Raw genomic sequence first — 23,336 nt, 5'->3', positions numbered from 1 at the left:
ATACTTATATCAGCCACTAGAGGGCAGTGTCGTTGTACTCTAATATTCATTTCCCAATCAAGTTACCACTTAAAAGAACGCATTGTCCAAATGTAACGTTTTTTTCTTGTTGGATATCTATCTATCTATCTATCTATCTATCTATCTATCTATCTATCTATCTATCTATCTATCTATCTATCTATCTATCTATCTATCTATTTTGCTGGATCCACCCTAGTAAAAAAGCAATAGATTTAACATGCATTTATTTTATACTCAGTATAGTTTAAGTCTAACATATTTACTGACATATCACTTAAGACTTACTGATATAAAAATGGTAAAACTGCATTTGGAGTACTATTTGTGCACAATGCACATTTCTTAATATTAAGCCTAAAATATGTTTTAATGTCACTATTTATGAGTGTTGTATGATCTTTAAATAACATCAGTCTCTAAATGCAAAACATGTAAAGTAAAATATACCTGCAATAGTTCCACTTAAGTATACTTTTAGTATCTTTAGTTGGATCTAAGAACTAATTCCGCACAATTAAAGTGCATTAAATACAAAATTTGTGGTTCCAATTTAACAGACTTAAAATATACCAGTTTAGTATAGCCTACAAAAAGCACAGTTGCAGGGTTTTTTTGTTAAGTACATAATATGTAAATGTATTTATAGTATACTTAACATGAAATAAATGTATTTTACATTTTAGCATATTTATTATTCACTAAGGCAACCATTCATTTATTCATTAATTAAGTTGGCTTGAAAAAGCCAACTTACTGATATTGTGTTTAAACTTCTTCTTCTTCTTCTTCTTCTTCTTCTGAGACCCTTTTTTAAAAAGTATCTCCTCCTAGAGCTTTTAAGCTACAGCCACCAAACTCGGCCCAGACCTGCAGACTGGTCTGACTCGGTTGCTATATCTTTTCTAACTGATCCAGCTTACTTACCTTGCTAATCATGCTAGAATCATGCTAGTGACATGCTAATCATGTTAGAAACATGATAACAACATGCTAATCATGCTAGCAACTTGCTAATCATGCTAGAATCATGCTAGTAACATGCTAATCATATTAGAAACATGCTAGTAACATGCTAGTAACATGTTAAACATGCTAGCAACATGCTAATAACTTGCTAATCATGGTAACAACATGATAGTAACACCATAGCAATCACCCTGAGTACCCTAGCAACCGCCTAGCAACACCTTAGCAACCACCCTGGGTACCCTAGCAACCGCCTAGCAACACCTTAGCAACCACCCCCGGGTACCCCAGCAACCGCATAGCAACACCCTAGCAAACACCCTGAGTACCCTAGCAACCGCCTAGCAACAACTTAGTAACCATCCCAGGAAGCAGAGGAACTGCATAGCAACACCCTAGCAACCACCCTGAATACCTTAGCAACCGCCTAACAACACATTAGCAACCACCCCAGGTAGCATAGCAACCACCTAGCAACTTAAATAGCAACCACCCTGAGTACTCTAGCAACCGCTTAGCAACACCTTAGCAACCAGCCTGAGTACCCTAGCAACCTCCTAGCAACACCCTAGCAACCGCCCTGGATACCCTAGTAACCACATAGCAACACCCTAGCAACCACGCTGAGTACCCTAGCAACCACATAGTAACACCTTAGCAACCAGCCTGAGTACCCTAGCAACCGCCTAGCAACACCATAGCAACCGCCCTGGATACCCTAGCAACCGCTTGGCAACATCTTAGCAACCAGCCTGATTACCCTAGCAACCGCCTAGCAACACCCTAGCAACCGCCTAGCAACACCTTAGCAACCACCCTGGGTACCCTAGCAACCGCCTAGCAACACCTTAGCAACTACCCCGGGTACCCTAGCAACCACATAGTAACACTTTGGCAACCACCCTGCGTACCCTAGTAACTGCCTAGCAACACCTTAGCAACCACCACAGGTACCCTAGCAACCACCCTTTGTAACCTAGCAACCACACAGCAACACCATATCTGTTTTTCTAATAGACTATTGCCTTCAAAACATTCAGACTTTAATCTTTCAAACTATTTTAAACTGAAAACAGTCAAACTTAACTTAAAACTTTTAAAACTTTCTGACTAGGCTTTTTCAAGCCAACGTAAAGTTTGTCTACGAACTTTACTATCTAGTTCATCCATTTAAGTAGATCGTAGCGCAAACGCTACATCGCATATATATTATAGTTTATTGACACTGTGGATTTGTTATTTAATATCTAATGTTCGTTCATATGTGGCACGCATTAACTTATGAAGTTAGATAATGAAATAAATTAAACGATACGTCTTGGTTTTACCATCTGATCATTGGATCACATAACTACCTACAAAACAAAATTAAGGAGCCAATTTCATAACACAAAACGCAGCTTTGCAAAACACTGACTGTATGCAACTTAAAGCCATTCTTAGCACCTCAAGTGTTTCCTGGTCAACTGTCCATTCGTCTGGAATGTCATTTTTACTCACCACAACAACCACAAATGAACTGTCATGGTCATCTCGTAATTATGGACTTCAGCAGTTTCCTTGAGAGAGCGGGCTCAAATAAGCAATGCTAAGGCATTCTTACATAGTTAAGGCTGCTGTACCTGCTCTAAATGTTGTGTAAAGATATGCTTCACAACAGCCAAAAAAAATTATGCCTGCTCTGACCCACCTCAGCCTCTAGTATAAATATCCAGTTAAAATTGCAGTGTACATTTATTTCAGTCCGAGCTGCCACTTATGAAGCGGTTCTTTTCCACATTTGCCGTGTAAATTTGATACTGAGTGACGAGAAGATCATATAGGACACCATCAGTTAAAAGATTAATGATATAGAGAGGGTTTGCACTTACGTCGCGATTTGGTCAGTTACCCGGATGCGCGGCCGTACTGGCGATACTCGGATGTAAACAACAGCATGGATTGTACGATTACTGTACTACTGAATACGTTTTTCTGCTAATTTATGCTGTCTAAAACACGGAGAAACGCGTGGAAGCTGATAAATCATATGAAGAAGGACTTAGTAACAGAAAAAGGTGCAATAATTTGACAAACTAAAGTTAATATTTGGTAAACATACATACAATTAGTATTAATTAAGATATTAATATTTCACCTACCTGACTGATAAGAACAAATGATAAGAACAAACACGAATGTTATCAAAATTCTTGGCTTGGAAATCCTGGTTCAGTTTGGCCAACCACAAACGCCTTTTGTTCCCCACTCTTCTCCTTGATGTGTTATAACTTGTGGCAGTCTATAGTATGCCAAAATGTCTTTCAGCCCAAAACATGACAATCATTGACTATTTTCAGCAGCAAAAATCAGCTAAATATGCAGGTTTCATTCAGTTCTGTGGCATTGTTTACGTTCTGTGCCGCCAACATGGCCGATTGATGACTATTCTCATCATGTTCACTTACCATTCACATTTTAAGACCTAAAATTCGACATTTAATGAACTGAGAAGATTCTGCAAATTGGTCTCCAGATATCTAGACGGTGAAAGTGAAGTTAACGTCTATATGCTCAAGCTAACACACACTTAGCTTTACGTTTGCCATCCCTGGAACGCGTTTATGTGTGTTAAGCTGAATTAGTGGGTCACTCCGTCTCCTCCGTGAGACCTAATTGCTCCTTCCTGGCAGCCGTCGGCATCCCAGGGGCCACCGAATCCCGTAACCTACCTTCCATGCCGTTTGCTAATTGAAATAGCTAATGAGATCTCACAGGACTGACTTTCCAAGCCTCTTCGTTAAAAAACAGTGGCAGAGTGTCAAAACACATATAATTGTGCTGTAAACGTGTGGAAATATTTAATTCTGGACGCGGCTTTTACAATTTTGTGACCGAGTTTGCAATCTTGCTTATTTACGGCCTTCTGAAAACAATATGTTCCCGTGTCCTCATCATCATCACAAAGCTCACTTTAAATCATTAGAACATTTGGTTACATTTTCATCTTACAAGCCTGTCAATAAAGAAAACCACAGAGTAATCAAATAACGTCTGTTTTAAACACCATTTGCCAGATAACCACAGTATTAAAAAAAGTCATTTCTAGTTTTCAATTTTTTCTTTGCAGTGAGCACAGTAAAATCAAAAACATAATTTAAAAAAGGTGAATTTTGATTTCATCTTTAATGTTTTTCATTATTCTGTTCTCCCAGAGTATTTTAACCATAGTGTGCAACAACACTTTGAGAACATTTTTCTTTGAGAAGCTGCATTTTACGCAACAATGAATTATGTAATTTAGTTTGTGCACATCATGAGTGCCAGCATTTCACACACACACACACACACACACACACACACCACTTGACGAGCTCTAATTAGATAAATGAACACTGTCATTGTGTGATACTGGCTCTATTCAGAAGATCTATGTTGGATTATTCAGCCAGTCATCACATGCAGCATCTTCACCCCCACAAAAAACACAAAACAGTCTTTAGAAATAACTTGAGGTTTATTAGCTATGGAGTCTTAGGAGAGTCACACACACAAGGTTAGGAACAGGGTGAGGTGGTACCAAAAGAAAGAAAAATAAAAGAAAAAAGGGAGAGAATGCAGTAATGAAAAATCAAACTCCTAACTACCATTAGATTGAATTGAACTAAAACTACGAATTGTATTTTGTCAAGTACGGCTTAAAAAAACAAAGAGAAACCTTTATACATTTGTCTTTTATACAAGTAGCAACATTGGAGAATCACGTTGGAAAAAGGCAATTTACAAAAAATACATTTTTGTTTCAAAGAGAAAAGCAAAATAGAGGGGTGGTCAAATATTGACCAATAATTATTCCTTTTCATTCTATCTTAAAAACTTGGTCTAGTATCTATAAAAATGTAAAAAAAACAAAAAAACAAAGCAATATACAGGTGTAAAAAGTTCGTTGTTTTGTTTTCCATTCACTCCACTGATTTGGTGACCAGAGAGAGAGGTTGTGTCTGCAGCAAGGCGTGATGGGAATGTAGGGCTGCCTGGTGAAAAGGCGAAGACGGAGAGAGCAGGGAAGGAGGCAGGGTGGTGAACGGGATGGGGCGGGACAGGAGGGCCGCCGACTGGCTGTGGAGAGAGATGCTCGGATGGGTGGAGGTGGACGAGGACGAGGAAGTGGAGCTGGAGCCCGAGGCTTTCCCTGGCAGGGGGAAGTGGGGGTGGTGGGCTCTGCCTTCCGGTTTGGTGGTGAGGGACAGGGGTTGAGCCTGCTCTGAGTGAGTGGCCGCAGGGGCTGCCGGCGATGCCAGGGCTGCGGACGGCGTGGCGGGAGAGTCCAGCATGCTGCCGTGAGAGGAGGTAGGGCTGTCACACATTTTCTCGGACGGCAGGTACGGCATGCACTGCTTCTTGGGCTGGGGCGAGAAGTTACCTGCAGATGAGGGTGAAACAGGGTTAAATAAATTCCCAAACAGTCTGTTAACAAACAGGGAATGAAAACCCAATATCCATTATGATGATAATTACACTATTGTAATTAAATTGAACTGCGTTATGACGTTCATAAAAGTGAAATGTTGATACATGTTAAAATAAGTGTTACTGTTAACTAAATTAAAAATGTTTTTATTAATTGAAATAGATGACAGATAGATAGATAGATAGAGATAGATAAAATAAAACAACGACAAACTAAAAGAATGACAGAATGAATGACAGAACAACATAATGAATGAATGATAGATAGATGATAGATAGATAGATAGAAAGAATGAAAGAATGGCAGAACGATAGATACACTGACAGAACCACATAATGAAAGATGATGATAGATGATAGATAGATAAGATAGATAAAATAAAAGAACGATAAACTGAAAGAACGACAGCATGAAAGAACGACAGAACAATAGATAGAATGATAGAACGACATAATGAAAGAATGATGGATAGAATGAAAGAACAATAGAATGAAATAACGACAGAATGAAAGAACGACAGATCAATAGATAAAATGACAGAACCACATAATGAAAGATAGATAGATACATACATGGATATAGATAGACAAAATAAAAGAACAATAAATTGAAAGAACGACAGAATGAAAAGGACAGTACAACAGATAAAATGACAGAACAACAACAATGAAGGAATAACAGATGATAGATAGATAGATAGATAGATAGAATGATTGAAAGAACAACAGAACAGTAGATAAAATGACAGAACCACAATGATAGATAGATAGATAGAATGAAACAACGATAGACTAAAAAAAAAGACAGAATGAAAGAAAGAGAACATAAAGAATGATAGATAGATGAAAGATAGATAGATAGAATGAAAGAACAGAACGATAGATAAAATGACAGAACCACATAATGAAAGATGATAGATAGATAGATAGATAGATAGATAAAAAATAACAATAAATTGAAAGAACGATAAATTGAAAAAAATGACAAAATAGATAAAATGACAGAACAACATAAAAGAATGACAGACAGATAGATAGAATGAAAGAACGACAGACTGAAATAACAGAATGAAAGAACAACAGAACAATAGATAAAAAGACAGAACCACATAATGAAAGATAGATAGACAGATAGAGATAGATAAAAGAATGATACAAAATAAAAGAATGATAAATTGAAAGAACAACAGAATGAAAACGAAAGAACACATAAAATGACAGAACAACAATGAAAGAATAATAGATAGATAGACAGACTAAAAGAATGACAGAATAATAGATAAAACAACAAAACGACAAAGAAAGACAGATTGAAAGAACAGAATGACAGATAGAATGAAAAAGCAATAGATTAAAAGAATGATAGAATGAAAGAACGACAGAATGAAACTGACTGAAAGAATGATAGATAGATATATAGACAGACAGAAAGGTTTTTATAGAAATACAAAAACAATGACTAAAAAAAAAATCTACTAAAAGTAACTCCCATTTTCTCCCAAAATACTTCAAACACACACACACAGAAAAAAGAAAGCCATGCCGATTTGGCAAAACAGAGTAAGTAAATTGCTTGAAAAACAACAAAAAACTTCCAGTTAAGAAGAAAAAAAAGCCAAAATGTTCATCATCTAGCTTCTAATGTCAAAATGTAACTGAACACGATCCATGAGCTGAGTGATCGGACCAACAGGGATGGTGGGGGGAAAAGAAGCTTAAGTTCAGTGAAAGATCATGCATATAGAAAATTAGAAGAAATACAGATGGCCAGTGACACTTACTCTCTTGTGGGGAATCAGGTTTATTGTCTCTCTTCCGTTTCTTTCTCTTTCCCTGCAGACAGACATGATTTGGAGCAAATTAGATGTGTTTGATTAAGCAAAACCCCCCTGGCTGCCAAAAACAATGGAGGAATCCAAACCCCACATGATTTGCGTTAAACTCTACGTTCTTGGCTCACTTACGTAGTTGTCTCGCGCAGACCAGCCCGGATAAAGCTGAGAGTGCAGCTGCCGTTCTTTCCTGGCGAGTTCGTAGTATTTGGCCTGTTCCTCACGTGAAAGAGAGTGCCACTGCGGAATAAAAGAACATACGGTCAAATTTCCCTTCTTTTCTCATTCCTTTCTTTTTTTCATTCCTTAAAGGGATAGCTCACCCAAAAATGCACATTTTGGTCATTTACTCACCCTCATGTCATTTCAAACCCAAATGAGTTTATTTCTCATGGACAAAAGAAAATAATTTCAGGAGCATGTAAGTCATTTGGACCACTTTTATTATGCTTTGCATCCTTTTTTGATGCTTGATAGCTTCAATGAGTATTTGTTGTAATTGCACGGAATAGAGCGCTATCTTTAGCACTATCTTCAGAATATCTCCCTTTTGTGCTTCATATGGCTTTGGAATGACATGAGGGTGAGTAAATGATGCCAATTTCTCATTTTTGCCGAACTGTTCCTTTAAGACAAGATGAAGAGAAACACACTAATGCGTCTCAGCTCCTTTCGTAATGGAGTTGTAAGCGCTCACCCTCCTGCCCAGGATCTGGTTGATGGCTGCGCTCTCTTTCAGGGTGCATTCGGCCACTACTTTGGCCCTCATTTCCTTCATGTAGAGCATAAAGGCATTTAGGGGCTTCTTGATGTGAGGCTTCTTCTCTTCCTCTTTCTTCACAGGCACAGAGGGCTTTCTGTATGAAGGCAGATGGATGTAAAGACGACGTCAGTCAGAGAAGAGTAGAGAAATGGCTGTGAGAGAGTAATGGAGGAGAGAGACTCACCCGTGTGTCGAGTTGCTGCCGTTGTCGGCGCTGGGCTCCTGTTTGATGGCAGGCGACACAATGGCAGGGTGAGGGATGCCCGTCTGGTGCAGGCCATGAGGAGGATGAGGCACCATGTGAGGAGAGAAACGACTGGATACCAGACTAGAGAGAGAGAAAGACAGATTCACAGTCAGTAATAGGCAGTAATTAAAAAAACGATACATCAGGTATTGAAGGTATAGATACGGATAGAATGGTAGATGGATCAGTAGACAGATACAATGATAGACAAAACAAGAGATGATAAAAACAAGAGGTAGAAAATGACAAACAGAGACAGAGACTGAGAAAAAAAGAATGATAGACAAATAGAGCAACAGACAGAAAGACAGAAGGATAAATGGAATGATAGAAGGATAGAATAAGGGATAGACAAAGATAGAACAAAGGAAAGACGGATAAAAGGATAGACAGCATGATAAATGCATAGGAACTTTAAAAAGAATGAAATAACAGCAGATGGAACAGACAGAACAATAGATAGAACAATAGATAGAAAGAACGACAGAATGACAGAGAGATAGATAGATAGATGATGGATAGAAAGATAGATGATAGATATATAGATAAAATGAATGACAGACTGAACGACAGAATGATAGATAGATAGACAGTAAATAATGATAGAAAGAACGATAGATATAGAAATGATAGAATGATAGAAAGATAATGATAAGGCGATAGACAGAACGATAGACAAAATGAAAGACTTAACAGAATGATAGAACGATAGAATAATAGATAGAACAGAACGATAGAACGATAGAATAATAGAACGACAGAATAATAGATAGAACGATAGAATGATAGATAGATGACAGATAGATAGATCAATATCTAGACAGGCAGAACGACAATGATAGATAGATATCTAGACAGAACGACAATGACAGAACGATAGAAAGAATGATAGATAGATACAGAATGATAGAAAGATAAAATGAACGACAGACAAAATGACAGACTGAATGACAGAATAATATAGATAGATAGATAGATATCTAGACAGAACGTCAGAATGATAGAACGATAGAAGGATAGAAAGAATGATAGATAGATAGATATAGAATGATAGATAGATACAGAATGACAGAAAGATAAAATGAACGATAGACAAAATGACAGACTGAAAGACAGAATTACAGATAGATAGATAAACAGGAGGATAAAACGAACAAACAACTGATAGAATGATAGAATGACAGAACAATAGATAAACAGGAGGATAAAATGAACAAACAACTGATAGAATGATAGAATGACAGAACAATAGATAGTTAATATGAACGACAGAATGATAGAACAGAATGACAGATAGACAGATGGAATGAAAGAATGATAGATATATAGAATGATAGAATGACAGATAGATAAAATGAACCATAGAATGATAGACAGAATGACATATATAGATAGATAGATAGATAGATACATAGAACAATATCCGACAGAATGATAGAATGATAGAACGACAGTAAGAATGATTGATAGATAGATGACAGATAAAATGAAAAATGATAGATGGAACAAACGATAGAACAACAGATTGACAGACTGATAGATAAAAAAAAAATGTATAGAACGATAGAATCAAGGATAGACAGAATGAAGGACAGAAATAAGGACAAACTGAAGGATAGGAAAGGATAGAACAAAGGATAGACAGAGCTATAGAAAGAAGGAAAGATGGATAAACAGAGAATGATAGAATGACAGAACGAAAGATAGATAGATAGATGGATATATATAAACAGAATGACAGACAGATAGACTGATGACACTGTGTAGGAGCAACTATCCTAGCAAGAAAAATCTTCTACTCTAGGCTTTCAGATTCATAACTGCTAACACAATAGCTGTATTGTCATTTTCACAGATGAGGGGGGAAAAAAAACAGGGTTCCAATCTGTGATTTGCACACTCTTGTTAAACGCATACTTCCACTGGACTACAGCACTTCACTGTGCCACAAAATGCAAAGGCAGAAAAAGATCTCTCTCTTACTACAGACCAACAAAAGGTGCACAGTCATAAGATAACCATTAAAAAGCAGCCGTGGGAGATTAGAAGACAGCAAGATTTCATGCTGACATGCGAAAACTGAACTCATCCAGCAAACTAAGGAAATTTTAAAGTATTATCTGAATGGAAAGAATAAGATAAAATCATGCATTAGAGAAGTTTCTATTCAGCAAGAGTTTCAGGAAGTGCTACTTTCATATAATAGCGAGCAAATCTAAAGTGATACGGTACAAAGTGGATGGAAAAAATAAAGGTATAGCATGGAATAACTAACACTGTAGGTGCATAGAGGTTTTATTTAACGGGAATAAGCTTGGTTGGATTCTCGTTCAGAAGGGATGTTTGCATAATTTCACAATTATTGCAATTATTTTATCTAAACGAGATAAACCAAACTGTGTTGCACTTAAAAAAAAAAAAAAAAAAAAAAAAAAAAAATACTTCCTCTCTGGAACATGGCACAAGGTTGAAAGAGAGGTATCGAGGCACCATTATTGGGCAAAAACATACATCAGCCATTTCCTGTACTAACTCTTCTCTGAGCCTTCTGGGAGGATTTGCGCTGTCTGCATCTCACGTCTATTAATAGATACGAGTCTAGCTTCAAATCAGCATGTTGGTGCAGAAAGGAAGGTCTTGCCCTCTGTTACATACCTAGACATGGAGGCGTTCATGGCGAGTGCAGGGTAGGGGTGTCTGAAGCCCCCAGGAGGGATGGAGTACATATGTTGGCCTTGCCTGGAGATAGAAGCAAAATCAGGGACACGCAGATGCTCTTTTAGCTAGAAGAGCTTTTAAAAATAGCAACAAACTTCATTAAGCCATCTGCATGGGTAAAATAAGGCTGATGTTATGTATTTTAAGGCCACAGGGTTCAGACTTACTGAGGAACCAGCCATCCTAGAGGGTGAGGGATCTGTCCAACTGCCCCAGGAGAAAGAGGGTAATACGGGGACAGCTCTGAAGGGTGAGGGGTCCTTGGTATGCCTGAAGAAACAATAATCGATTATGAAAACTGAAGACAAATATTAACACAGACTGCAGTTCCATTTAGTGCCACTAGTGGTGCCAAAATGACATGCTTCGTTTGCAACTACGTCTATCCCCATATTATTGCAAGAAACCCCATCTAAACAAGTCATGACTCAGAGATTCTGAATTGTACTACTTCCTTGTAGTTTGCTGGTGGCGCTTACCTGTCTTTGGGTCAAGAATTTCTGGTGAGAGGTGGGAAGGAGGCGTCCCAGGGGAGAAGTGTTCATTGCTGTAGGTGATCAGTGGCGTAAGGGGATGAACATGATGGGGGTGTTGTACGACTGGCACCTTATTGGACTGAAAAACAAAATGAGAACAAGAGGTAAGGGAGTGGGGACTGAAACGAGTGCATGTTTAAACAACCAAAAAGCCAACCGAAAGAAGAAAATATCCATTAGGCCTCATTACTTGTGAATGGCGCCAGGGAGTTTTAAAGAACAATGGGTCTCGGCAGCAGAGTTTACTTTTCCCTACTTCTCCCAAAGGAAAATAAACACCAGTTGGGCATTTGACCGGCAGCATGGAGAGTGGGAGAAATCACACCTAACACCCCTAGCAGAAAGCATTTCTCTCGCTTAGCATACTAGCAACAAGGAGATGATGTTTCCAGCTGCCACTCGCCATTAACTGGCCTGACATGTGAAGGGAAGTGTCAAGGATCTTGTTTGCTACACCTGCCACAAGAGGCGGCCAAAGGTGGCACACCTGTTGTAACAAACCTTTTAGTGCATCTCTTGGCAAGGTGGGAATAGTTTAACAGATCAGGACGAATTTTGAGAGAGCTAAGGCAGCACAATTTTGGAAACCTCCTAGAAAAGCTACCATTCTACAGAGCTTAGCACCAACTCTAAATAAACACACTTTAACCAGCTAATCTGGGTCTTCAGGATTGCTTAAAATCTTGTTGGATCAAGATTGGAACTGAACTTTTAAGGAAGGCAACCCTCCATGAGCAGGGTTGGCTACCCCAGCGCTAGGCTAACGTGATTACCCTTGAGTTATAACCTGATGATTTGGAGTGTTGCAAAGACATGAATGCAAATGCTAAGCAAAACAAGCTCAATTCCATGTTTTTGAGTTCCCGCAAGCGGCACGTTACAATAAGCATTAGCAAATCTCTAGAGATGGTCCTCAGTGCAGAACACAAGATCCAGGGGGCGACATTGGATCCACATCCAACTCCTTCCACCTTACATATCCGTAAGCCTACCCATCTCCACCCCTAAAACTACCCGTCTCCACTCCCTGATGCCTAAACCTACCAATCTCCACCCCTAAATCGACTTGTCTCCACTCCCTGATGCCTAAACCTACCTATCTTCACCCCTAAAACTACCCGTCTCCACTCCCTGATGCCTAAACATACCCATCTCCACCCCTAAACCTACCTGTCTCCACTCCCTGATGCCTAAACCTACATGTCTCCACTCCCTGATGCCTAAACCTACCCATCTCCACCCCTAAACTCACTCGTCTCCACTCCTTGAAGACTAAACCTACCCATCTTCACCCCTAAACCTACCCGTCTCCACTCCCTGATGCCTAAACCTACCCATCTTCACTCCCTAATGCCTAAACCTACCAATCTCCACCCCTAAATCCACTTGTCTCCACTCCCTGATGCCTAAACCTACCCATCTCCACCCCTAAACCTACTAGTCCCCACTCCCTGATGCCTAAACCTACCCATCTCCACCCCTTGGATGTGGATGTAACCTCGCCCCCTGGATCTTGTGTACTGCAATGAGGGGCTACTGAATCTCTACGTTGGTTAACCTGAAAGAGAAAACTGAAATGTCAAGTTTGAAGAGAATTTCTACCATCCCGCTGAATACTGGAGGAACCTATATTAGCATATAATTTATTCTACCATCCCGCTGAATACTGGAGGAACCAGAACCCTGACCACATAAATACACCAGTAGGACTATAATAATATCAGAAGCAGGACTGCTGTGATGTGTACACAAGCCAATGCAAGGTGGTGAGCCGTAGACTGAATGGGGCACTTGTTGGCCCAGGACGTCACAAGGGAGCGAGAGTGGAGAATGCCGTCTTGTTTCCTCCATGCTAACCTTCCCCCCACCTCTATGTAGGCAGTGGGTTTGACCTCTGCTCCAACCAGCACTCTGTGAACATGAACAAGGCTTGTATTGAGACAAGACTGGCTCTCGTTTCCCACAGTCCAAACACATCCAGATCTCTGGGTTGCCTCTCTATTCCTTGCCTTCCATCTATCTGTCTGACTGTCCGTTTCTGTGTTTGTACATAATTTAGCATTGCATTAGCCAAGACAAGCTGCGTTTGACTTCTGGAAACCCTGCAAGGTGCATCGAATGATTATTTTAAAGATCTGTCAGCAGGTTGACTGAGAAAGAAAGGTAGAGGACAACTAGCACCGTTCCTCTAAGTTGGTGTTTGTCCACTGCACTTTGATATTAGCTGTTGAGGCTCATGATCTCTCTCTGCTGTGCCAAGAATTTCCGCTGTGTCAACACACCAGCCGTTTTGCATCCGACACCAACATTTTAAGCGTAGACTGCCGCCAGATTGGGCCCCTCACCCATTACAATCGGACTGGATGGGACCAGTTGACTCCAAGCATCCCAAGGATCCATATCAACACTTGGTCAAGTCCTCCTGTTTGTTATTTAAGTGGGCTCTTTCCTTCTTTCTAGGAGAAAGGAAGTGTCCACCAGATTAAGGACTGGGGAGAACACAGTATCACCAGAGTCACTGGGTTCAGTAACATTAGGACAACGACACAGCAACAACAGCACTTTCTCAGTCTAGCGTTCAGGTTGCAATATGCAGGAATCCACCTTTAGATGGCAGACCTGGGTTGTGTTGTCTGTCAACAAGTACCTGGATCTTTTTACCTTTTGTTCAAACAAGTCCTGCAGTTCATCAAGGGCGAAGCCTGCTAAATCTCCTTAAATCCACTTTTGTAAATTGGTCTGTAGGAGGGGAAGATGCCTGACCAGCGCAACAGTGAAAAACAGCTGACAAAACACCTCACCAAACAGAAAAAGTGAGTCATTGTGTAAACATTGTTCCACCTTTTGTATCACACAGTAAAATTACTGGGACTCTGGAGTTCTCAAGCACATATTTACCAATTGTGCTAGGTCAGTCTTTCATTCAACAGCTATTAAGTTCTAGCTAAAGTTAAAACAATGTTAGCCAAACATTGCACCTTTTTGAACTAGTTCTTTGGAGCGACTCTCCACAAGGAAGTGTTGCAGCCATTTGAAAATGACACAACTGTACAAAACAAAGTGCAGGGTCAGCGGTCTACACCTGCTGATTAATCTGTTGCTCTTCTCCACCCGCTAGCAAAGGAACCCGCCCAAAGACGACTTCTGGTGCCACCACATGGAGCTGTTAAAACTGGAGCTCTGCTAAAACAAGCACATTGTGGAGTAAGAAGCAAATGTGGCCTGTTGTTTTTTTTTCTTTTGGCTTCACCTCCTTCATCTCTTACTTGAGTTACTGAGCAAACAGGCGTTTGAGCAAGAGGGATCAAGACACAATGAACTGCTTTAGCAGTGGAAGAATAAGAGGCTAAATACGGATTCAAATGAAGGATAATAGTGCAGAGGAAAGGACAAGCCAAAACTAGCAGTACGAGCCTAACAGTATGATCCCTAACAATAAGGCGCAATTTACAATTATCGCCATCTCCGTTTACAGATACATGCCTTTGAATTAAATTTTAGCATCGTTGACAACTATTTTCTGGGTTTTTAGCAATCAGCATTTTTACATCCAGACAATGTAAATGGAGGCCACAACAGCATTAATAAAAAAAACTTAAAATCACATGATGCAACCATCTGGTTTTTGCATGAACAATCAACACGCATTGCGCTTTTCCCATCATGTCTTGACTAAGACACATCAATTGTCAATGTCATTAAGCAGGCAATTTAAATGGAATTTCCATTTGTAATCTAATTTTTGAAAACAATTTAGAAAATGGCTTGTGAACTCATGACTAATGCCTGGTAAGACTTTATTAGTTTATAATAAATTATTTAAACCATAATTTCTTGACTAGACCTAATGTGCAAGCATGCTTTCAAAACAGACACTAGCTAAAGTACTGGCTAGCCAAGTGTGACTGCTGCGTCGGCTGTTGCTAATATAAGTGTTTGCTAAACACGGTGACTTAAATGTAGGTTTTAAGAGCCAGGTTTTGCACTTGTGATATCATTGTGAGATTATTTTGTATCAGATACAAGACTCTAAGTGCATACAACTTAACTTGCCATGTTTTTTTATACTGTGAAGTCTGAGGATTGGCATCAAATTTCAGAAAAATCAAAAAAGCTACAGAACATTTAGTTAATACCTAGAGATCAAACTTATTTGCTACTATGTTACAGCACCATGATATATATGAATATGGAAATTGAATCGTACCATGGTATTGCCATTTGATACATGAGTCACGGTAGTGACTTTTTCTGTATGATTCTGACTGAAAAAAACAAATCTCACACACCGCTTACAAAGGGCTTGACAAGTCTGAAGTTCCCACAATGCCTCTCACATCACCTGCCCCTGTGTTCTGGTTTGATGTATTATTCATGCGGCCTGGGTCCAGATGCATTGTATGGAAGGCGATGTGAAGAGGTGGGCTCGGTGCTGCAATATCACACTTGCACACATTCAGAGGGATGCCAATGGAATGCTAAACAAACCTGGTTTCTGAATAATTGAGCCTTTCGGACCGCTCTGGCTCACCCTATTAGCATGTGTGCCTTCTGGACCCAATCTGTGCAGCCACAGAAATGGTTTCCACAGGTCACTCACGCCCTCTCGGCAGCCTGGTGCGATTTCAACAGCCCCTGCCATTCATTAGAAACACAATAAACCCTCTAGCATGTCACCTAAATTATTTACTGACTCTAATTAATCCTCCGATCACAAGAGATTCACCCAGATCTGCATGCCAGAAATTAATCCCTGATGCCAATATCTAATGAGGAAGCGAAGTCTGTTTTCCTAACGGGAGAACAGTAGCATTCAGTATTTCTACATTCTCTAAAGCCAACACAATACTGAGTGTTAAAGCAAAGTCAGCATCAACAGGCTTCAGTGGTCAACTCATCTCCGTATAATTGGATTGAAATCCCCCCGCTACATATTTGCAGTCTGTCTAGAGTCCCCAAGCTTGATAATAGGTGCTTTATGAAACACATGCTAAGTAAATAAAGACAAAACACCAGACACAACAGGCCCAGTGTACCGGTATTATTACCAGGTCATCGTAATCTTTGCCCTGAGAACTTTAAATTGGATTCTCGTTTAGACAAGACTGACCCAAAGGTCTGTTTGGGAATCTCTTGGGCAAACGCTCTAATCTTTCAGCTCGGACCACAGTCAGTGATCACTTTGTCACCGTGGCAGAACCTCAATCGTTCTGAGCTGACAATCTCCATGTTTGGAGGGTGAAAAAAAAAAAAAAAACGTGTCTCCGGAATGGATTAGCTGCCATTTGGAGCGAGCATTCCTGAGGTTCTCCGCCATGGTGTCTGGAAAGGGTGAAGCAGGTCAAAAGTTGGGTCGCATGAGTGGCCGGAGGGGGTGGAACGGCATGAAAATAAGTCTGTTGCTTGTTGACACTTAGAACGACAAGCTTAAGCCCTTGGCCTAAGCCAGGCTTCGGCTAAAAGCTAGTCATGCTTGTGTGGGAAAGATGTTTCCAGTTGTTCGTAGCGAAAGAAGTTATGCAGGACACCAATGTACCTTTGCTCTTAAAGAATTAGTTCACTTCCAGAATTAAAACTTTCTGATAATTCATTCACCCAAATGTCATCCAAGATGTTCACAACTTGCTTTCTTCAGTCAAAAAGAAATGAAGGTTTTTGAGGAAAACACTCCAGGATTTTTCTCCATATAGTGGACTTCAATGTGGACCAACGAGTTGAAGATCCAAATCTCAGTTTTAATGCAGCTTCTACACGATCTCAGATGAGGAACAAGGGTCCGATCTAGCAAAACACATCATGTAGTCACGTTGGAAAGGTCATGCATGACGTAGGTGGAAATACCAACCCAGTGTTTACAAACCAAACGCCCTTTACAAAAAAAGGTAAAACAAACATGTCGGACGATTATGAGTTGGAGGAGAAAATAAGATGGAGTTTTTCACCCTAAACTATCTTTCTGAACCAAAGTATAAAGACAAAGAACTAACTGCATGTGAACGTTCCAACGTGATTACGTAATGCATGCAGTCACAGACGTGCATCGCAGAGCTAGTGCAAGATGAGCATTTGTGACCCTGGACCACAAAACCCCTCAAAAGGGTCAAGTTTTTTTTAATTGAGATTTATACATCATCTTAAAGCTGAATAAATAATTCCATTGATATATGGTTTGTTAGGATAGGACAATATTTGGCTGTGATACAACTATTTAAAAATCTGGAATTAAAAAATTTAAATATTGAGAAAATCACTTTTAAAGTTGTCCAAATGAAGTTCTTATGCATATTACTAATCAAAAATGAAAAGTTTGATATATTTACGGTAGGAAATTTACAAAATATCTTCATGGAACATGATCTTTACTTAATATCCTAATGATTTTTGCCATTAAAGAAAAATCGATAATGTTGACCCATACAACGTATTGTTGGCTTTTGCTACAAATATACTTGTGTGACTTATGACTGGTTTTGTGGTCCAGGATTACATTTGTGGTTAAAAAGCATTATTACTTGGCTGGGATCATGTAGAGCCCTTTGAAGCTGCATTGTAACTGCAACTTGAACCTTCAAGCCATTGGCTCCCATTGAAGTCCACTACATGGAGAAAAATCCTGGAAAGTTTTCCTCAAAAACCTCTCTTTTCGACTGAAGAAAGAAAGACATGAACATCTTATTCTGGAAGTAAACTAACCCTTTAACCCAAGTCAAACCAACCTATTCAGTTAAATACCAATATATACATTTTATTGTTGGCTTAATGGTTTCAGAACAAAATGTTCAAAGCATTTGCCTTCTAAAGATGCATATCATACAAGAGCACAACATAAGAATGGACAATTTTAGTCAAGGTTAGTCTAAACCCAACTTGTCATATGATCTTCTTGATTGCATTGTGAACTACATAGAATATGAAGATGCTGATGAACTTACTAAGTGCCCTGGTGTTGGTGATCTGGAGTCCTTAAGGGCTGCCGTCCCGGGAACATCAAGAAGCGGCCATTTCATTTGTAGATACTGCAAGAGACAAAAGAGAAAGTCAAAAACAAGAAAACAAAAAAAGCTGCATAACCAAAAGCAAGTCTTTGAATTAAAGGAATATTTGAAGTTAAATAAACGTTTGCCACTTGCACCTTCATGTTAAACACTTGGATGAAAAGTATATGAAGCTACAATCCTAAAAATAAAGGTGCTTTAAAAGGTTCTTCACAGCGATGCCATAGCATAGAAGAACCATTTTGCTTCCACAAAGAACAATTCAGTCAAAGGTTCTTTAAAAAACCACCTCTTATCTTTTTATAATCTGAAGAACCTTCTTTCGCCAAAAAGAACCTTTTGTGAAACAGAAAGGTTCTTCAGATGTGAAAAGTTCTTAATGGAACCATTTAGACAAAAAAAAGAATCTATGGCATGGTGAAGCACCTATATTTACAGTTATGTACAGTTGACCGAAGTATTTCTGTAGACATGCATTTAACCTGGAATATTCATTTAAAACAGAACGGAATGGAAGAAATCAATTAAATGGACCTCTGAGTCATCCACAGATTCCAGCGATCCAGCTGTTCTTTGTCTTAATTCATTTGAAAGCTGTGGAGATGAACTCAGAGTGCTGTTTAGCACCTGGGAGCATTAGCTGGAACAGTTTGGGGGGGCCGAGACAGGAGCAGTCGGGCCCAAGGGAGGGGGCGAAACGTGAAAGTTAAATATGATTTGGACTGCAGGCCCCAGCATAGTAAATGCCCAGCTGGATGGATAATATGTGTGTATGTTAGTAAGAGCAACAGCTGGGAGGAAGTCCCATAACGCACTGGAAGAGGCCTTACAGAATGCACAGAGCAGAGATCTGCCTCTCTCTAATTCTGCCCCTTTATAAATCAATGGAGAACGAAAATGCAACGCAGGGCGAGCGTGGTATGCAATGATGAATGACTGAACTTCCTATACAGAGGGAGACGTTTATTGTGAAAGGCCTCGTAGCTCAGTGCGCGCGTGTCAAAGTTTGATGCCTTTCAGCTTTTCTGGGGCCCCTCGCATTCAGCGCTTATGATTTTCAGGAGCAATTTATAAAATGTAGTTTTTTTATCCCTTCGCGGAGCTTCCCCGCCTGGCTCGGTCATCTGGTTTGTGTAGAAGTCAAACCGTATCAGATGTTCCTGTGGAGTCATCGTTCGCGTATCTAAGCTCTTGAGTCTAGGGGCTGAAAGCATCTGCGGTTATAGTGAACACATATACCTCAAGAACTCTTTTCACAAACCAAATTTATAGTTCTACTTAAGGGCCAACACAAATGTAGGCAAATCCTTATACATCAATGTCCAAGCATATATACTACGGGTGGGCTACATGATCAAAATCTTACAATCGTGGTAACAGAATATCAAAATAAGGGTATTTTCGCCTGAAATACGATTCCCTGATGCAGAAAACGCAGACGGAAACGCGGAATCCAGTCATAAAAATGGAATTTACAGTTTACCGTGGAATGTCACGGAATTTATCAAAGTTTGGACTAATCTATAAAAGGCAGGTCATTACACTTAAACCAAAGCATGGTGTGGACCAGTATCTGTAAATATCAAGTCGCAAAAAGACTAATTAAATATGAATCCCGCATGTTCTGCGTGTCTACCGGTCTGAATGAATGAATAAACGGAACAGAAGCTCGCGGTGATTTCAGCGTCTGCCGTCTCATCAAATGAGGACATAAATACATGAACAATATCTACAAAACTGCTTTGTGAGTCACTATATTAACATTTTCGCCGTTTCATTTGACTGAAACTAGCATCATATCATATACAGACAGAAACACATGACAAACTGTCAAAATAAACGTTTGTTTAACTTGAAGCCCTTGTGCCAGAAATAGGTCTATATTACTATTATTTAGTAGAATGTACTCGATAAAGAAATAAAGAAATAATCACATAATATTTCTTCCATATTTAAATTGGAATAGTAAATCCCATTTATTTGCCAAAAATAAAATGTGTTTAATTTTCATTAATTAAAAGAGAAATTAAATCAATATTTTATGCCTTTCATCTAATAATCAAGAAAAAAAAAATGTAGATACACAAAATAATTTCTAAGGGGGAAAAACATTTTATAACACTATTATAAGAATAAATGCAAGTTTTTTATGCATTCAAATAATTAGACATGCTAAAACAATTAACAATAAAACATAAAGTGAGAAAAATTTTTAAATGTAATTTTTGTTAAACTTTTAATAAACCTATGTTAAATTGTATAAGTTTCATGATTTTAATTAATTAGACATGATTTCTGATTAATAAAATTCAGCCTAACAATTAAAAAAGGAGTCCAGAAAAATTAAAACAGAAAAAAAAAGTCAACACTAAACAACAAAATCTCATTTTGCACAACCCAAATGTGTTCTAAAATCAACCTTTATGGCACATTTGGGGTTAATAAGGCTTTGTTTCTCCCTTTTTAACTTCATTCATCACAAGCGGAATTGTTGTGAGGAAGTTTGGATAAGACAGTGGGCTAAAAATGGAAAAGACATTATGGTCCGGCGGACGGGGTTGCTGGGTTTGGTGGTGCGGAAAACAAAAGTAGTTTATGAGCAGGGACTGGTACGGTTTCCTTACAGCTGGCAGGATGAGCCGAGACCTTGTGGCCTGTTTAGTAAAGATGTTGGGTTCACTTTCACCTTCCATTGTTTGTAGTAGAGTTGATAAATGACAACTGCAAGTTGGTCAGACAATCAAAATGAATGTGCTTAAAGGGACAGTTCACCCAAACATAAACTCACCCTACCTAATGTTGTTGCTCCACTGACAAAAACTCACTCATGCAGCTTTGATATGAGGGTGAGTAGCCTAAATAATGACATCTTCAGGTGAACGATCCCTTTAAGTCTGTGGTCGGGCTTTTTAGAGGGCATCTGCGAATGGTTTTTGAGAGGAGCCACTCTGAGGAACGTCTAGTTCTTGTCGGGAGGCCTTACCCTGTTTCTGGTATTTGCAGCTGCAGTTAAAGTGGACGGATGACTGAAAAAATACAATCTACCTTCCTGATCGTAACCGCCATCACCTGACTGAAAACTTAACATACTATCTTGAAATATAATCTCAGTTTTGCCTTCCCACACAAACTCACAGACTACCGGGCTGCAGGGACCTGTGCCCTGCTTTTTTGGAGACACAAAGGGAGATCGGCCAAAGTAAACAGTCTTGGGGTCGGGGGATTTGTATTTGAAAGCCATAACTCTAGGAGCAGATGCTTAGCAATATGCAACATTGACGTCTTGTGGAGAGGAGAAAAGAAATGGTGCACAGACACGAAAGCCTCAAAACGCATGTCAAATTTCAGAGATGACCTGCTAAGCATAATGGTAAATCAAAGCTTCACTAAGAAAATCAACAAAAACACACACACACAAAAAAAAATACTATGTAAAAAAGGCAATGTCGTCTTTATTTGTTTTTAAAATGCATTTTTAAATTGTATCAATATTTAAATTTTCTTAATATTGACATTCACAGAAAAAAAAAAAAAAAAAGAAACTGTTTATTCATGACACCAGTAAAAAAAATTTATCTGTCTGGAATAAAGTAATAAAATAATAAAATTAAATAAAAAAATAAAATAAAGTAATAAATGTTTACCTAAAATGGCCAAGCATTAGTAGATTAACATGTCTTGCTAATATTAAAATATAAAATAAAAAAAAGTTTTTTTCTGACACCAATCATCTTAAAACAGCCAAATATTAGCAGATTAATATGTCTGGCTAACATTAAAAAATAAAATAAAATAAAATAAAAATGTTTATTCTTGATAGTAATAAAATAAATAAAAGAAAAGAAAAAAAAAATAAAATAAAATAAATATAAAATAAAAGCTTTACTTAAAATGGCCAAACATTAGCAGATTAATATGTGTGGTTAATATTAATATATAAAATTAAAAAAAGTTGATTAATACCAATAATCTTAAAACGGCCAATTATTAGCAGATTATGATGTCTGGTTAATATTAAAAAATAAAATAAAATAAAAAACATAAAATAAAATAATTAAATTAATGTTTACTTAAAATAGCCAAACATTAGCAGATTAATATGTCTGGCTAATATTAATATATAAAATAAAACAAAAGTTTATTTTTAATAACAATAATCGTAAAACAGCCAAATATTATCAGATTAATATGTCAGGTTAATATATATAAAAAAAATAATAATAATAAAATAAAATAACAAAATCAAAATGTTTATTCTTGATACCAATAACCTTAAACTGGCCAAACATTAAAATATTAATCTGTCTTGATAAAATAAAACTAAATAAAATAAAAATTAAAATTAAATTAAATTAAATGTTTATTTTTGATATCAATAATATTAAAATGGTCAAATATGAGCAAATTAAGATATCTGGGAAATAGCAAAACAAAACACAAAACAAAATATTTAAAATATTTAAAATACAATGAATTATGAAAACAAATATTGAATTATAAAAAATGAGTGCCATATTGCCTTGGGCAGGCTAAGACAGAAAACATACTTTAAACCAACTTCATAAATACACCTGGAGTGAGTTTGTAGCTGTCTACCTGCTGTCAAGAGGTCACAGAGAAAGACTGAAATGTTGCTTAAATGCTTTCTGCGCAGCCGAGCGTAGATGATGGGAATCTCTAACAGCATTATGACAACTTAAAACTTCATGAATATCAATCCTGACAGTCATACACTAGACGAAATGAAGCCTTCTGTCAAAACAAACAGAAGAAGACACCTCTTTAAGGAGATATCTGGAAGCCTCA

General features: G+C 38.3%; 1 protein-coding gene across 1 annotated transcript in view; it reads right to left on the bottom strand.

The window, feature by feature from the left end:
- Positions 1-4,473: 4,473 nt before the first annotated feature.
- tcf7l1a (transcription factor 7 like 1a) overlaps positions 4,474-23,336 on the bottom strand; it is a 35,346-nt gene continuing 16,483 nt past the window's right edge. The window contains exons 4-12 of the mRNA XM_051121724.1: positions 18,468-18,551; positions 11,479-11,614; positions 11,167-11,269; positions 10,937-11,020; positions 8,219-8,362; positions 7,969-8,128; positions 7,404-7,511; positions 7,221-7,272; positions 4,474-5,392 (exon numbers count right to left, since the gene is read on the bottom strand). Coding sequence (XP_050977681.1) covers positions 4,932-5,392; positions 7,221-7,272; positions 7,404-7,511; positions 7,969-8,128; positions 8,219-8,362; positions 10,937-11,020; positions 11,167-11,269; positions 11,479-11,614; positions 18,468-18,551 — 1,332 coding nt within the window. The 3' untranslated portion in view covers positions 4,474-4,931. The remainder of the gene's footprint in view (positions 5,393-7,220; positions 7,273-7,403; positions 7,512-7,968; positions 8,129-8,218; positions 8,363-10,936; positions 11,021-11,166; positions 11,270-11,478; positions 11,615-18,467; positions 18,552-23,336) is intronic.

This window comes from Labeo rohita, chromosome 10, assembly GCF_022985175.1.
Source record: "Labeo rohita strain BAU-BD-2019 chromosome 10, IGBB_LRoh.1.0, whole genome shotgun sequence".
NCBI lineage: Eukaryota > Metazoa > Chordata > Actinopteri > Cypriniformes > Cyprinidae > Labeo > Labeo rohita.
Note: the sequence above shows the minus strand (reverse complement) of the source record. Positions and strands in the feature narration are given on the sequence as shown.